At 43.7% G+C, this 16,632-nt stretch overlaps 1 protein-coding gene across 1 annotated transcript in view; it reads right to left on the bottom strand.

Annotated features, from left to right (window-relative positions):
* Window positions 1-318: 318 nt before the first annotated feature.
* Window positions 319-16,632, bottom strand: part of thsd7ab (thrombospondin, type I, domain containing 7Ab) — a 158,075-nt gene continuing 141,761 nt past the window's right edge. Inside the window, exons 24-29 of the mRNA XM_086217750.1 lie at window positions 15,188-15,361; window positions 11,452-11,550; window positions 10,353-10,435; window positions 8,225-8,438; window positions 6,987-7,074; window positions 319-3,402 (exon numbers count right to left, since the gene is read on the bottom strand). Coding sequence (XP_086073876.1) covers window positions 3,312-3,402; window positions 6,987-7,074; window positions 8,225-8,438; window positions 10,353-10,435; window positions 11,452-11,550; window positions 15,188-15,361 — 749 coding nt within the window. The 3' untranslated portion in view covers window positions 319-3,311. The remainder of the gene's footprint in view (window positions 3,403-6,986; window positions 7,075-8,224; window positions 8,439-10,352; window positions 10,436-11,451; window positions 11,551-15,187; window positions 15,362-16,632) is intronic.

Here is a 16,632-nt window from a genome sequence, read left to right as displayed (position 1 = left end):
GGGAGAGATAAAGGGAAAGGTCAATATTCATTCACTTTTGTCTTTGAATGAGTGGAGCTTCAAAGATGCTGCAGGACACTCTTCCAGTAATGCAACAAGATAGCATCCTTTGTCAAACTCCACTACTCCAATTAGTGAAATTGCCTTTGAGTCTTAAACTCTTAAAGGATCACGCCAACTTTTTCAGGAACACACTAATTTGGTGTTCTCTCCAGAACCAGACAGCGACCTTCCTCTCGTCTGTGCTGAGCTGGGACCCACAGAGACCAGCTGACCGCTAGTTAGCTTAGCACACGGAATGGTAGTGGGTGGGAAGTGTTAGCATACCCGCGTCAAAGGTCATTGGATGCACTTCCCTCGACGCCTTCATCTTCTTGACCAAACAAAGGCTTTGGCCGATGACTTTTGAGGGATCGATGCTAACGCATTCAACGTGCTAAGCTAACTCTGAGGGTCTCAGCTCCCTGATGCAGCACAGAGAAGAGTATCCATCTTCTTCTCTGGTTCCTTTTCAGAAAAATACGTGTTTTGTGTGGCTGCACAAAAAATAAAATACTTCTCATGTAATTTGTGTCATTCTTTACCACTGAGCTGCTGAAAGGCAAGAAAAACCGTTGGAATGCATTAATCCGCCACAAGCACACGGTTACATCAAACTCAAGACGCTTGACCTCCGAGTCCTCAGGGTTAGTAGCTTTAAACCTGCGCCAACCCGCTAACCAGCTGGCGCTCGTGTGTTGCCGCTCATATTTCCTCACACCCTGGGAGCCCTTCACCCTCAACATCCAGCCACCGTGGGTTACGCTGTTTTTTTAGTTTCGTTTGAGGAACCATTGGTTGTCCAACAGGGTCCTTGACAATAATAGAAGCTTTAGTTTGGGGTAAAAGAAGACATTTAGCTAAATATTCTGACGATACAAAATGTGTATAAATAATAAGTGGAATTCAATAACTGGCAATAATTCAGCAGGACAAAAGCAACAGGCGGACAAAACATTTTGATTTGGACTTTTCATGACATTTGTTGATAGGAACAAAACAAACAGGAGGAATTAATTAATCTGAGTTTCCAACATTTTTTTTTTTTTTTTTTAGTTATATTAAATATAATCTAATTTCTAAGACAAAAACAAAACAAAAGCAAAAAGAGTCCATCGTGTACCTGTGTGAGTTTACACCGTGTCCTCGTTTATTTTCACGTGTTCTTCCCGTACATATAAACAACCTGTACAAAATGGCTGGGCTTTCAATCTTTTTTCTGCTTTTTTTTTTTTCCTCCATTCTTTTTTGTCACAACATAACTTGCATCATGATAACAACAATCAGCAATATCATACACCCACTTTGCAATATTCAAACTAAACATTTTCTGTGCGATATAAAATAAATGTACACATACTTTGATTTTTTGTATCCCCTCCCGCCCCCCCCTCCCCAAAAATAAGAAAATGTTATTTACAAATCCAACACCAAAAAAAAAGAAAGAAAGAAAGAAGTAAACATTTTCCACAGCGGTTTGTTGTCACGTTGAACTCAGCAGAAGCGTGTTCTCTTTCTACTGACATGTTGTTCACAGGTAGGATTTTTTTTTAACTAGATTTCACCTCATGTAGAATGACAAACGATAGAGCACCTATGATACTGTTACTACATAAGTCTCAATTATACTTCACTAAGTGTCTGAAACAAAAAGAGTCTAGGTATCGTGTACTCGGCCCCTTTCAAGTATTATAAAGTGTAGTATAGACTGTTAGTACTTTGTAATTGTCAGTAAGGCAGAAATGACATTTGCATGACATGGATGGTTTAAATTCACTGGTCTTTTCTTCGTCAACATTTTAGCCTTTTTTAAAAATTATTTATAGGGTAAAAATTTTGTATTAAAAGAATTTTAATGGTTAAAAAGAACTGACTCATCATAAGAGGTACGCAGCCCTGGAGCAGCCACAGAGAGGAACAGGCTAACGAGGAGGAGTGGCCACAGGGTCACGAGATAACTTGTTCCCACAAATTAATTAAATCGATGACCAGAGATAAACTGGACTGGGGGGGAGGCTCCGTCTCGAGTCCATGAACCAGTGAAAATGGAGGAACAAGTTACATCTTTTTTCTTGCCACATTTGAATTGAAACGTACGGATGTTACATCTCGTGGAAACAAATTCATTAAGTCAACTGAGGGAAAGCGCATGCATGCATGCGTGTGTGTGTGTGTGTGTGTGTGTGTGTGTGTGTGTGTGCTTCCTCTCTGTGGTGCTCGGCAGAGACGGCGCCTGCTTGCGTCGCAGTGAAATATTTTATTTGCATCTGGGCAGAAATAAAGTGATTAACACCAGACGAAATCTACAAACCACAAAAGGTACTTGACTACAACCCCCCCCCCCCCGTCGAAAAAAAAAAAAAGTTGAGAAATAAAATCTATACATGTATTTACTTGAGATTACACCGGGTTTGAAAGAACGAGACAAGTCTTGTCCTGCTGCCGTCCTTTTCCTCTCATTTCTTTGACCTCTGCGTTATGTCTGTGGAAGAGACGGCGTTTTATGGCAATAGAAGGTAGAAGTCACGTGTGCATATCATGCTGCACTAATATAGTGCAATGTAGTGCCTGAAACAAAGCGAGGGTGGAGGCAGGAGTTCCATGACTGACAACAGCTGATCGCAGATCGGTTTATCCTGCAAGCGCAGGCCTGTCACCTCGGAATCAAGCAACAACCACAACAACAACAACAACAACAACAGAAAAAAAAAAGCAGAAATGCATCCCTTTTGTTCAAGACTGTAAGAGAGATTTGAGTCAAAACCCAGTCGAGGATTGAGGAAAAAGGAATCTAAACCTTTTTATGGAGATTTTCCTCTCCCTCCTCCTCTTCCCTGCGGTGACTTTTGGCAACGTACGAACCGTCAGAGCATCCTAAGCCTCCAGCGACTCAGCATTTTTAGGGACAAGCTGAAAAGTGCGGGGGAAGAGTTGGTGCTCGTCCTGCCGTGTTGGGAGAGCGCTCGGTCTGTGTTGAGACGTGTTTTCTTTACACAAATTTAGGGGACAACAAAAGGCATCTCAATGAACACGTTGGAGGTCATGAAGGCTCTTACAAAAGAAGATATATTTTTTTAAAAAAACCTCAGGGAGGGTGAATTGAGCACTACTTGAAATGGTTCAGCCCCAATCTGCTCTGTGCTAAGAGGATTTTCTATCACTTCTCCGCTCTGTGACATGTCCATTCATGCTGCAAACATCCGTGTCCCTCACTGTAATGGCGCAATGAAGTCGGCCCCTATGACAGGTGAAGTGAAGTGTCTCCCGGGGGACTACATGTCCGTGTCCCCGTCGTAGGCGAGGGTCAAAGGTTTTAGTCGATTGTTTTGTTGCCTCTGTCTCTGAGGTCTCTTTGGCTTTTTGCTGTGTGAGGAGAATAAAACAGAGTCAGAGAAATAATCCTCCAAACAGACGCGAGCCATGTAGGTACAAACCTGACGTTCCGTGTGTTGGAGTACGAAGAATAAATGTGTTAGTTACTGAAGTACGTCTGCTGTGAAATCGGGAGTTTGATTGAAACATCTGTTGTTCTTCTTGTATTCAAGAATATTGCAGTTTTGTGTCCTGCAGTTCTGAATTTGATTTAATGAGGGAGAAGGAGTAGGTGGCATTTGAAGGATTTCTGATGTGGTAATTAAATTCATTTCATGTCATAAAAGTGGTTTTTTAGGGGGTTTTTTTTGTATTCCTCAAGCCAGCAGCCAAATGTACCAGATCTGGACGACACAAAATCACACATCGCAGTATTTTCAACCAAAGATCTAAAAATCCAAATAGCACAACAGTTTTGTGGTGGTAATTACTGGTGCTTTCGTGGACAAATATCAAAATAAGATAAATAATCACCAGTAATGTGGATGTTAGCGTCAAATATTCGAACACAATGACATCACTTTACTGTAATCGAGCTTCTAAAACAAGACATAGACCACGCCTGCAACATCAGGATGTAAACACGCACAAAATCTAAGCGGCGTATCACAATAACAGTGTTAATACTGCCACTGTGATGTGGAACTACTGTTCAAGTACAAGATTCAGAGACTTTCTAGCGCTAAATTTCCATGACTTTTCCACATCAGTGTCGAGATAAAGTATGGATGAAATGAACTATAATTAGTCAATGAAAATGTTATATTCTCGGCAAACATTGACTGCACAGGAGTCGACAGTGAATCGGTTGGTACATTCTGATTATCACTGTCAGCCATGGAATACATGACGGCACAGATGATGCGTTCACTGGTGTGTTAAAGTCTTTTCATGGGATTTTTTGGTTTCATACTTTAGAAAGCCTGCATTTCTTTGCATGATTAAAAGAAACTTGAGATACTTTATTATTACATCCATAAATGATCCAACTATGAAGTATTACTGCATGATATGTAGTATTCAGGTAGAAAACCAAACATCCCTTTTACTATGAGAACCAACACAGACTGTGTTTTGTGTGGAGAGGAGAAGAGGAAACAACACGGTACTAATGAGCTGTGGGCAGTGAGGGAGTAAAAAGTATTCTACTCTTACCAGAAGTACTACGCACATAACTGCAAGCACTACAAGTCAGCAAGTAAACGTGCATGCAAACTACCACATGCCAGACATCTGCAGCTTTTCCTCAGGGAAGCTTCATGCTGGTCCTCTGTGAGCGCTGCTGTAAATACTACACCGGACACCCTTTTATACTGCCCTGAGAATGTGACAGTACTTTGACTTGTCTTTTTGATAGACAGTGCAGACTGCTGGTGTGAATGCATTTGATCCCACACGGTGACTGAACCTGCAGTTGTCACAACAGTTAACCAATCATCACCGTTTCCCAGCAAGTGGAAAATAATGTGAGGTATTGCTTACCACATGTTCCAGTAAAGATTCATGTTATGAAGTGATGGGTGTTCTATTGATCTGTATATTACCGTACATAGAGAAATAGCATCAATACCTGGAATGGGTAAAATAATATCGAGCTGTTGATATGAAGGGAAATGGAGTGGGAGTGAAATACAGGGGAGAGTGGTGCCCTAGTTCATCTGTCGGCCACAAGGGGGCAGCATGACGCCGTGTTTGGGAGACGACATTAGCCGGCTAAATCCAAACCCCTCCAGAAATATTAAAACATCTCCCTCACCTCATTATCTCTGGTGTGATAACAGAAAGTCTGTACTTTTACTGCAATTTTTTTTTAAAAGTCCATGTTTCATTCCTAGTAGCCCAGGGACCAGTGTTGGAGTACTGAGTTACACAGACGTAGAGGCGCAAGTCAACGTTATGAGTTTAAATGACTATGTTCAGACAGATGTTGCGTCATTATATCTTTATGTAAATACACAATATGCAGTGCTTGTAGTAATTTTCCACAGTATCTGGTAGACACAGTAGCACCCAGGGTACTATGGTATACTTCTATGCTAATACACCTTCTAGTGGAAGGGACCCCGGTCGGAGGTTCATCCAAGACCAGCATGTAAACAGTGACCAGGCCCAGTTCATCTGATGAATGGTAAGACATCCAGACACAGGAACCCTGAGTTTAAGTGCAATGCTACAAAAATAGTAAGAGCCCATCAAGCCCAACCGTCCGACGGCCTAAAACAAGATTATCAGTCTGTCGTTCAAACACGGGTCCAGTTATTTTCTGCTCTGCTGAAGCATCCAAACGCTTCCAAAACAGTCCACAACCTGAGCTTCCCTGCCATCAAATAATGTTCTCGACTTTAAAAATCTGTTCAAAGTGTCAAAAAATGATGCAAACTTGTCCAATTGTTCTCTTCTGATGCTGCAGACACAGCGGGACTTTTGGTCCTGTACATCAGTCCACTTCTGAGGTAGTACTTTAGTCCAATATTTCTGCTTCATCATGTTATCTTATACTTGTAATCTTCTACATTGATCTGACCATTATGTTACTACTGAATACTTTACAGGTTATTATGAGTTGGTACGATTTTATGTACTGTCATGAATAAACTACCTAAAAGTCAAAACACTCCAGTGGCCGAAAAACACTTTTCACACTAATAATACTGCGTACGTGTTATTGAACTATAAATAGAGAGTAACAACTGGAACACAGTACCTGATGGCCTCCTTGAAGTTTTGGATCCTATGTACCTTGATCATTTTGTAAAAGTCATTGTTTGCTTTTTGTACTTTGAATAAAAGCTCGCTTGTTTGTTATAAACTGTGAAACACGGAGCTGCAGGGAGAAATGGGCTTTGCTGAGCTCAAGAAACAGATCTCACTACTTTTTGAACACTGCTGGTGTAAAAAGTAGAGTACAGCTTACTGTAGATCTCAAACATACAACAGAGAGTATATATCAAAGTATTCAGGCAGGAAAACACAGATCAGATAGGGGCCACTTGCACTAGAAGGTATAAAGATGAGGTAGAAATACAGATTTGAGAGGAAAACTCAGTTATACTGTCAACTACACAAAGTACTATCAGTTCTACACGCTCTAATCCCGATCGGGGGGTGGGGGGTGGGGGGTTTGTCCTCACCTGCGCTGATACTTAGCTAGTCAGGCAGGACGTGTGACACTGAGAGGTCACAAGGCACTTTTACTGGAGGGCGTGTCGGGGTGGGAACCCTCCAGTTCCTAATTAGCTGCTGCTGCTGCTCTGAGCCAACTCTTGGCAGTCAGGACAGGTGTATATCATCTCCTGTGCACTTTGGCCCAACCAGACCACCGTCCCATTGGCGTCAGACTCTTGGGCTTTAAGAGAGCGATGCACTTTGGCACAGTAGCTGCTGCTCTCAGAAGAGGCGGAGAGGAGGTGGTGGTGGGGGGGCGGCGTGTGATGGAGGAAATAAAAACAAAAAGGTGATGCAAGGGCAGACTGGGCTGGATGACAGGGGAGGTGGGGCTGCAACTCGGTGGGGGGAAAATGAGGAGGGTTTGTTTGAATGACGATAAATAGGGGAGATAAAACTCGACAACTCACCAAGCTAGATATATCATAGACACTATGAAGATGAGGAGCACAAAGGCTCCGGCTGCTACACCATACACCCACATCTTCAGCTTCCCATCTGTGGAGGAGGAGGCTTGTCAGGTTGACTGTCTGTTTACACTTCAACGCAGCACCAACAGCCACTAACGGCTGCAACAATTCATCCTGCCAGAAAGTCACTGCTGCAAATGCTGCTGCCGCTGCTTCTTCTTGTCTTTTTTTTTTTACACAAATGGCAAATATTTCTTCTTGTAATGAAGCATAATAGCCTGCAAAAACAAATTAAACATTTGGAAGATGAACGATACAAGGGCCGAGTGATGGCGTGTGAAAGTGGCTGCTCTTGACAGACATTAACTCCTCTGCACTCCTGCGTCCTCAGTGTTTCTTCCGCTGTCACGCGCCATCAGTCACAGCGCTCGACGCAGATGCACTTCTCAAAATGTTAATGTACCAGCAGTTCAGAGTTGATAGCGAGGTTCACGCGTGCATCTGTCAGGACTCTCAGGATGCATTAGGTGTCAGTTTCATTTCATGCACAGTTGCAAGAACAAATATGTTAAAGCTCATGTTAATTAGAGCCCGTCAGCGCTAAGTCTGACCCAGCACAGACGCAGACTAGAGTCGATTCTGCTGTACTTTCAGCTTTATGTCTTAACTTCACTTCGAGGATTACATGGTGCTCTGCAGGTTGAGAATATTCTACAAATCCTGGTCTTTCCAAAAATGTTTCCCTTCAAATACATGCAAAGACATCCAGTAGCACTGCTTATCTGCTAAGAGTGAGTGGAAGCATCTTCTGACCTCCCTTCAGGTCATGATGGAGTTGTTTTACTGACCTTTATCTTGGTAAAACGATAATCATAACCTTTCTATAAATAATCCTTGCATTCTTCTACATCTGTCGACAATTAGCTGCTGTACACAGTCACCACTGGTGGGGTGTGATTCATTAATAATCAAGTTAACGTAGCACTACACAACACTCGAGCCGGCAGACTTCCTCTACACTTCCGAGGCAACTAAATGTTTTTATAATTACGACTTGAGAATAAGAGCTTTGGAAAATTAAGAACAATTAGTTCCACGAAACACGACATCGAAGAGATTAAAGGTTGACAGGAACAACAACATACTTGCTGTAGTATTTGTACACTGCGAAGAGGAGCTGTACCTGCTAAAACCTGGCCTGGGTCTGAACTGCTAACAAGAGTGTGGTGCGGGCTGACCTGGTCCGTAGGGCTGCAGGTACCAGGTCCGTCCGGTGCGTCCGGGCGGGATGGTGGCAGGCAGTGTGGGGTTAATGGCACGACTGGTCTTCACATCCCCCTTCTTGTCCCCTGCTGTGGGGATCTCCAAGATCGGGATGGGGGCACACTGGTCCAGCTGTCCGGTGGGAGACAGCACCTCTGTGAAGCCCTCCTCGCACATGCAGATGCCAGCCTGCAGGGGGCGGTGCAGAATCACACTTGGTTCACAGCCCAATCAGAGGTGCCTTCGGGAGGGGACCTGGGTGCTGGTGCTGACCTGCTACGGGTTCATCAGCCACGTGTGATGCTGACACTCTCTTGGACAGTCAGACTTTTTATGTTGTGGACCACCACGTTCTGTCCCTAAGCTGCAAACCTCAATTTGAAGTGACTGAAGCTGCCTTCAGATGCCCTTCACAACACTGAAAGACACCATTTAGATTTGACCCAGCATCACCCAGCCCCGAAACATCCAATCAGGATCAGGATCGAGGTTTTGTCCTCTTATTTATCCATCTCTTTAGTCAAAAGCAAATTGATGTGCAGAATTACCAGCTATTCTGCAATAAATTATTACAAACTTACAGGTAAATAACCAGGAAATCAGCAAACAAGAAATGCAATAACCTTCTACTATTTATCAGAGCTGTGCCTTATTTTTTTCATTGCATAGTTCAAATGTAATTTTTATAGGTATAAGCAGCGTGTGCATATAAATGTGCGATCTATTGAAGGCCTCTGGTTTCCATTTCTAGTCAGAGGTTTACAATGAACTCCTTCCAGGTAAACCGCGTGGAGAGTTGAAGCCAGGACGGTCTGGCTACCTACCTGCTGGCGTCCAGCGAAGACATTTCCACATTCATAAGTGACATGTGAAAGAGTCCAGGGGTCGGCGTGTGTCCTACTCCACTCACGTCGCAAGTCAGAAAGTCTTTGGCCAAATCTGTGCTGGCTAAACTGAAAACCTCCCCAAGTTCAGTCTGTGTCTGTCAGAAGCTTTTCATGGCTGACGGCATTGAGATTTTTATTATTATTATAAGCCTTCATTTAACCAGGTGCCTCCACTCTCCTCCACTCTGGCACATTTCTTGTGAGTCTCTCACAAGCATTTAAATGAAAGTGGAATTAATCTATTTCTCATTTTGGCTGAGGACCCCTTGGATGAGCCTGAAGGACCCGGCTTTCAGAACCCCTGATCTCTCCTTCTGAGCCAAGTCAATCTAGATCAAAGCATCAGCTCCCAGATAAAACTCTCAAGCGTTAAAGAGCAGCGGCCTCCCCATCAACACAAACACCGCCACCACCAATGATGCAGGCAATATTTAACCTCCAACCATCCTGGGCGTTTCTGCTTGACCGCAGATGTGATTTTAACTAACAAGTTACACACGGCAAACCCAGCTAGGGCTGATCTGATGGTGATGGCTGGTTCCACCGGAGCCGCTGGGGATCAGGTGCGTGATTAGCCCTAATTAGGTAGCTGCTAATTCAAAGTGAAACTTCAGCCAAGTATCAGCGTTTGTGGAGAATTCTGAAGTTAGCAAATGTTAGCCTCCTACATATCTGCTGGAGGCAAACGCAGACCGAAGATTAACAACAGGAAAACTGTACAAACATTAGTTTGAAATGCATTATCCTGTATAATCCAAGTCTTTATTCAGACTGAACCAGTGACTCTAAAGGTTCTAATTTGAGGTTAGTCGGATTTCTGTCCTGGGCCCAAATTTGATTTGAAGAAATATCCTCGCTGTTCAAATGGATACACTTCAAGATTCACCAGCTGCTTTATCTGCTGGACAGAAACACATCCAATTGCAGTGCAGCTGAGTTGAGTGGCACTACGGAAAAACAGGTTTTACATCTTCACGCTGCCATCATATTGTTCCCTGCTGCATTCAAATTCAATTCTGGCAGCAGAGTCACAGTGAGCACAGAGGCTGCCATTCATCCGGAGGATTTGTGCTTCCAGGTTTATGGTTTTTCACAGTTTTTATTCTCTTTACCCTGTTTTTATTGGGCACTTTGTTTATAATGCAACACCTCTTCTTCTTCCTCCTCTCTCGTTTTTATTTTTTCGGTAAATTTGCGAGTGTGCAGAGCTGCTTACTTCACTGCAGAAAGACTTGGGCATGAGACAGGGAGGGTCACAGGAGCTGTTGTCCGTCGGAGGGTTTATGGGAGGGCAGCCGCCTGCGGGTCAAGAGACAATAGAGTCTAAAATAGTTCACGATGAGAAAAACAAGGAAGTCACACAGCTGAAAATCTCAAGTAAGAAGGTTCATATTCATGAGGCTTTTATTATACAGCCTGTACTCTCATCCACTTTAAAATAAAGACTGCATCTACAACCATGTATAAGCGATGTAGCCGGGTTATTTTTAAAACTGTGAGGTGAATGTGTTCATGTTTTATGTGGGAATGAAAAGCATTAAGGCTCCTGTCGCCCACCGCCTTCGCTTCTCACACACGAACTCTCTGAGAGTCTAACGCTTTTCACAAAGGTGTTTTACATATACGACTTCTTTTTTTCTTTTTTCACCGACATAAAACTAATATATCAAAACACTCGAACTGGTGCTTCAAACTTGCTGCTGAAATCACTCAGTTTCTTACTTTTAAGGCCGATCGCCAGCTGTAGGTTTACCAGCCGAAACGATCGACCATCAAGTGAGTTGATGTCTGTTTTACTTGCAAATTTCTGGTCACAAATCAATAAGTGATTATTTTGATAACCGATTAATTCCCACACTTGAACCTGAGCTCTACGCTCCCGTTTATTTGTGAGGGGATCATGAATAGGAACTTCAGCTCATGGAGGAGATCCAGCATAGCTAAAATATGCTAACTGACAGGTGTCGTGAGAGCAGCTGATCGTCCACGTCACGTTTCCCCCATTTTTATTTTTGGGTGAACCATCCCTCTACGCTGCATGTCTTGGGGTTTTCATATCAGACAAAGTGAAGTATATGGGCCTTATTTCTGAACCAAGTAGATTCATTCCAAAAAGAAATCAAGCACAAGAGGATTTTCACCGTTAAGTCCTGAGAATAATTACTGGCTGTACTCCCGATATTCTAGGCATCAAAGCTGTACAAGCATGCTTCCTGTGGCAGAGATAGGCTTTTATTTGCTACTCTATTTGATGGGGGTCAAGATGTCACCACGGGGACACATTTGTGTTCACTGGAAGACGATGAGTTCCTCACCGGTGACGTTGACGCCGTCTGAGCGCTGACACCAGACCAGTGGGCGGGAGGCGTTTGGCAGAACGCTGCTGAACCATTTGTACTCGTAACATTCGCCCCCTTGAGAGCAAAATAAAAACACAATCAGCGTGTGAGGAGGAGTGTTGGGTGGCAGTCTCCAGCGACGACCATTAATGGCGTGAGTGACGGATTAATAAAGCAGCTGCTAAGTTATGGTTGCATAATGGGCCGCTGTCATATAATATCACTATCAAAGTGTCTTCACGGGAGGGTCCGGCTCAGCGTTTTAATCTTCAGTAAAAGACTTCGGCGTAATGACTTTCTATCAATGCTATTATGACTTTATCAATAACCGTATCAGAGCAGCAAATGACCACATTTCCCTACAGAGTCCTGTGTAACTAATCATCAGTGCGGCCTATTCAGCTACTATAAATGGACAATTTAACCTTGAACAAAAGAGCGATCCAGTCAGGCGGGGTGACGTATCGCTGCCTCAGTCCAAGCTGCTGCTGCTGTGTTCACCAGCCAAATTGTCTTTTTCTTGCTTCAGGGCAGTTGAGTTTTTTTTCCTTTCTTTTTGTTTTTAAAGTGTGTTATCACTGACATCAGCTGGTACTTCCCACCGTCTTTTATGAGCAGATTAAAGTTTTAATTTACTACTATGGGAAGCGTGCTCAGAGGAGGACTTGCTCTGGAACTGGAAATGTCATTGGTGTTGTTTGCTGCAAAGAAAAAAAAAAAAGTCAAAGGTTTATGTCGCACCTCCGAGGAGCTCGTCAGGGAAGCTTTACGGGCCGGTTCACTGTAAATGTGACGTCTGCGTTTATATGCCACTTGTCTATTCTACTGACCACTCAAAGGGCTTTACAACACATAAAGACTCGGCCAGTTTCACACACGCTTTCACACAGAGGTTTAGCATCCTGCTCATCAACATGTTTTCTGGAGCCCGCAGCCACGGCGGTCCTGAGGCTATCGTGCTTTATTACCAAGCTTCCTCTTTTTGCTTATTTAGCAGACAAAATATGCAATACATACATATATTTCTTGCATTTTCAGCTCTTAGTTTATTGGGATTATTAGATGATGATATATTATTTACTACACTTTTACCTCAATTTTCCACTTGACTGATACATGCAGAGCAGCAACAGAAAAGGAGCGCTGAACATTTAAAGGGAGTTTTTGTCAAAATAAATTCCTCAATCAAAGATATATGAAACACAATTTCTTTTTTTAAATGGATAAAACAAGAGGATTCCAATAAAAGTAAAAAAAAGCTGAATGTCTGAGCTGATATTTAGCCAATAATCAGCGGACGCCTACAACAAACCTGCGTCCTTGTTCTGCTTCACTTATAATGCCACTTATTGCAATATTAATCTTCCTTTTAGATCTTTTTTTTTGCAATCTGCATTTAATTTCATAGGCAAAAAAAAAAAGGGTGAGAAAAGAGAGAGACGTCTGCTAGAATGTAGTTTATGTCCCTAAAGCTGTTGGGCAAACACTTGCACATTTTCTCCAGCTGTGCGCAGCAGCTCCTTTCTTGCCTTCTTCAGTTGCACTCAGGGACAATAGAGTTCATTAACAACACAAAGGGAAATCAGATGGAAATCTAGCGGTTTCAATCGGCGTGTTGCCATTTTAAGCCTCTTTCATTGCACTAAAGCCAGGGTTCGAATTACGGCGTTGTAAAACGTGCAATGAGGATACAGCTTTGGTTTGGTTTATTCAAGGACTCCTCACATCAAACCTCTCTTCCCTCCCTCCCTCCGCCACCGCCTTCTTCTTCCCCTGCCTCCTCCACTCTCTCTGCCTCCTTTGCTTTCACTGGTCGTGTCTGTGCCCCCCCCCCCCCCCCCCCTCGGAGCCTTGAGTGAGGCTGTGAAACCAGGTCAGAGAAGACGGCTGTGGGGCTGCTTACAGTAGCCAGGGAGGGAGGAGGGGGTGTCTGATCCCATGGTTTTTGTTGAGAATCCTTCAGTTTCTAGTGAATATATCTGAGGGCGGCAACTGAAGATGATTTTAAATCACTGATTAATTTGCTGATTATTTTCACAATCGATGAATTCTTCAGACAGTTAAAAAAAAAACACAACAACATTCTGATAGGAGTTTCCCAGAATGACACATTCAAATCACCCCCCCCCCCCCAAATAATAGTAGTATTGAAAAGGTTGTTAATTAATGTTGTTTCAAACAAGTAATGGCTCCGTTAAGTACTGCAGCTCTGTGTGAGGGAGCGTCATGTATGTCATGTGAGGGGCTGATCTGACAGTTGGTCCATTCCATTCATATGAACATGGCCGATATGATTTCAGTGATAGCGATAAACATATTGTGCACCCTGAACTGGTGGTCGGCAGCATGATGTAATAAACTCCGCCCACCTTCACAGCTTTAACCAAAACACATAAGCGTGTTCGATGTGACACACGCTCCTCCAAGAGTGTCTGCGGCTGCAAAATCAGTCATACGAGGACTAATTCAATGGGCACTGGAGGCAGGAAGTTACGCAAAGCAGACAGTTAATTTAGAAAAAACACTCATAGACTCTAAGTTACAGGAAGAACAAGCAGCGGAACTTGACTTCAGGTCTCTTTCAACCGTGGCAGACGATGAGCTACATTTTTATCAAATCTAGCAGACCCCGAGCTGATAGCATCTTATCTGTACGAGTGTGTAGGGACCAATTACTGAAGAGATATACGATCACACCACTGCTCTCCTGTTTGCCTTCCACAACTTTTAATTAGTAAAAATGCGCTTTTGCATCATTTGAGCGATTTCTTTTTTTTGCTATTTGGAAAAATGTTCAATAACCTCTCACACATACAGTTTCACCAACACTGAGAGCCAAAGGCTCCAGCGCGAGTCGGATGGAATAATTAACGTGTTTTGATTTGCATCTTGGAATTTTTTTAATTAAAAAAGGTTAAAATCTATGAAATAAAAAAAAAATGGTTTTGTCGTAGTTAGTTTGTGCTTTTTTCAAGTAAAATCACTTTTTTGAATACGATTTTTAACTGGAGCAACAGACTGGATGTTTCCGCCCTCATCGTCCTCCTTCCACTCACAACCTTCGTCTCGGAACAGCGACGTCATTTCCTGAACGAGCTGGCACTTGAGAACAACTCACCTAAGTCAGGGTTCCTCAAAACCTCTCGCCACATTTCACTGACACGCAACTCACCGCAGCGACGGTGACGCTGCCTTTACCGCCATCTTCTGGTGGTATTTTGTCGCTTGTGCGTTTCCGTTCATGTGACTTTCACAGTTTGCTCACAAATTACTCGACAGTGAAACAGAAATACAACTCCTGTCACAGCCGACTTTTGCCGCCCAGTCAACTCGCAGCAAGAAAAACCTTATCTGATGCCCTCCTTCGCCTCTTCACAAACTCAGCGTGTTCTCTCCCTGGGCTTCTTCAGGCAGGCCAAACATGCAAGTTCAGATGGATGGTGGAGTGAGCAGCCTGCAGGCATCATCCTGAGTCTCTGTTACACTGACATGCAGTTGTTCTTCACTGCCTCCCACCCAATGCAAGCCGACTTTACTTCCCTTTGATTGTGCATATGAGGAAGAATACGTGGGTAAATAAAACGAATAAATGAATCAAAGTTAGGATTCGCCAGTTTTCTGTGAGCTTATTTGCACATAGTAGTCCCCCTGTGAAGGGGAGACTTGCTCCTGTTTCTTTGTCAAACCCCCAGCGGTTGAAGTTGTCACTCACCCGTGCAGGTTTGAGACTCCCACGCCTGGTCAGGACAGAGCAGCAGGTTTTCAGGTTCCTGGGCCAACACGGCTCGCGAGCGGACCTGAACCGAACCGAAGTCCACACCAGCCCCTTTGACGCAGATGCTGACACATGGGCTCCAGTCTGACCACTCCATCAGGTAGCATTCACCTGCAGGGGAGGAGAAAACAAATATTGGAGCTGGTCTCATAAAGTACGTCTCTGCTGTGGTTGCGAGGATGAGAGACGCCCATAAAAACTCTTCATGTTTTCCTTTTTTCGCTCTGTCTGTCCACGTCTCCAGCCGCTTTCACCTCCCCAGGCTTTTGCCTTTCAATGGAAATTTCCATTCCGCGTCACCCTCAGACTTTTCCCACCTCATTAATTCGTTTAATACCCACAAGCATCTGCTAGCCCGTTTCCCATCTCCAGTCACCCCGCACCTGCATCAGTAACCAGCCGATCACAACCCAGATCAGGGAACTGCAGACACCTGAAATCATTCCTTCTCCCATCCAGTGTGCTTCTTCAGTTCTGACTGACGGGGCAGGCCTGCGTGAGAAGGCCATTGATTCCACTTCGGAGGCTGGACTCACTGACGTCAGTGAGGGAAAGATGGATGAGAAGTGAAATGTCCTCGGGACCGGCTTCCCCTGACAACGATGGATCCTCGCAGACGGCTTCCACATGGCCACTGTGGCTGTGTTCACCGTCATGTATCAGCTGCTCCTCTGAGGACCTGCTGTTTTCTCTGACTTCTCTGCTCCTGATGATTCAAATCCACCAGAGATGTTCGTGCCTGCCTCTCTGCTGCCTGGTAACCATCACAGTGATTTCCACGCTCATTATAAATGCGCCAGAGACATAACGGGAACGTTGTACCACATGGCAGACTGAATATGGAGAGATTAAATTGTTCAAGTTTTTTTTTTTTTTAATTTTTAGAACTTTGGCACCAACGCGGGCAGTCAAGATGACGCCGCGATGTCATCTTCTTCCAGCGTGGCGTCCACTTGGTCGCTCGCTTCACTCAGGTTTGAGTTAAAAATAGCAAAGGAAAACCCAAACATGAATGCTATTTACTATGATTTAGATCCATGAATGATCAGTTCTGAACTGTCGGAACTACATCAGAATGCTTGACTTAGTTACTGTATGATTAATTTGGAATCCCTGGGTCACATGACATAGGGGCTATTGAAAAAACACAGAATTTTGGAGTGTAAGAAAAACAATGTAATTTGTACTACAATCTTGAACTTGTCTTCGCTAAGTTACTTGAGATAGACGGTATGAAAAACAAAAGAGATGGTCTTTTCATTCAAATAAAGAAGGTAGTAAATCTCAGTTATCAGTTCCGCCTCCCGTCTGGTCCTGACCTGGAGTCCCCAGGTCACATGACGCAGGAGTTATTTGAGAGAAGACAGCATATTCATGACAAC

The sequence above is a fragment of the Aulostomus chinensis genome, chromosome 11, assembly GCF_037954235.1.
Source record: "Aulostomus chinensis isolate RoL2024-O1b breed Wild chromosome 11, RoL_Achi_v1.0, whole genome shotgun sequence".
Lineage (NCBI taxonomy): Eukaryota > Metazoa > Chordata > Actinopteri > Syngnathiformes > Aulostomidae > Aulostomus > Aulostomus chinensis.
Note: the sequence above shows the minus strand (reverse complement) of the source record. Positions and strands in the feature narration are given on the sequence as shown.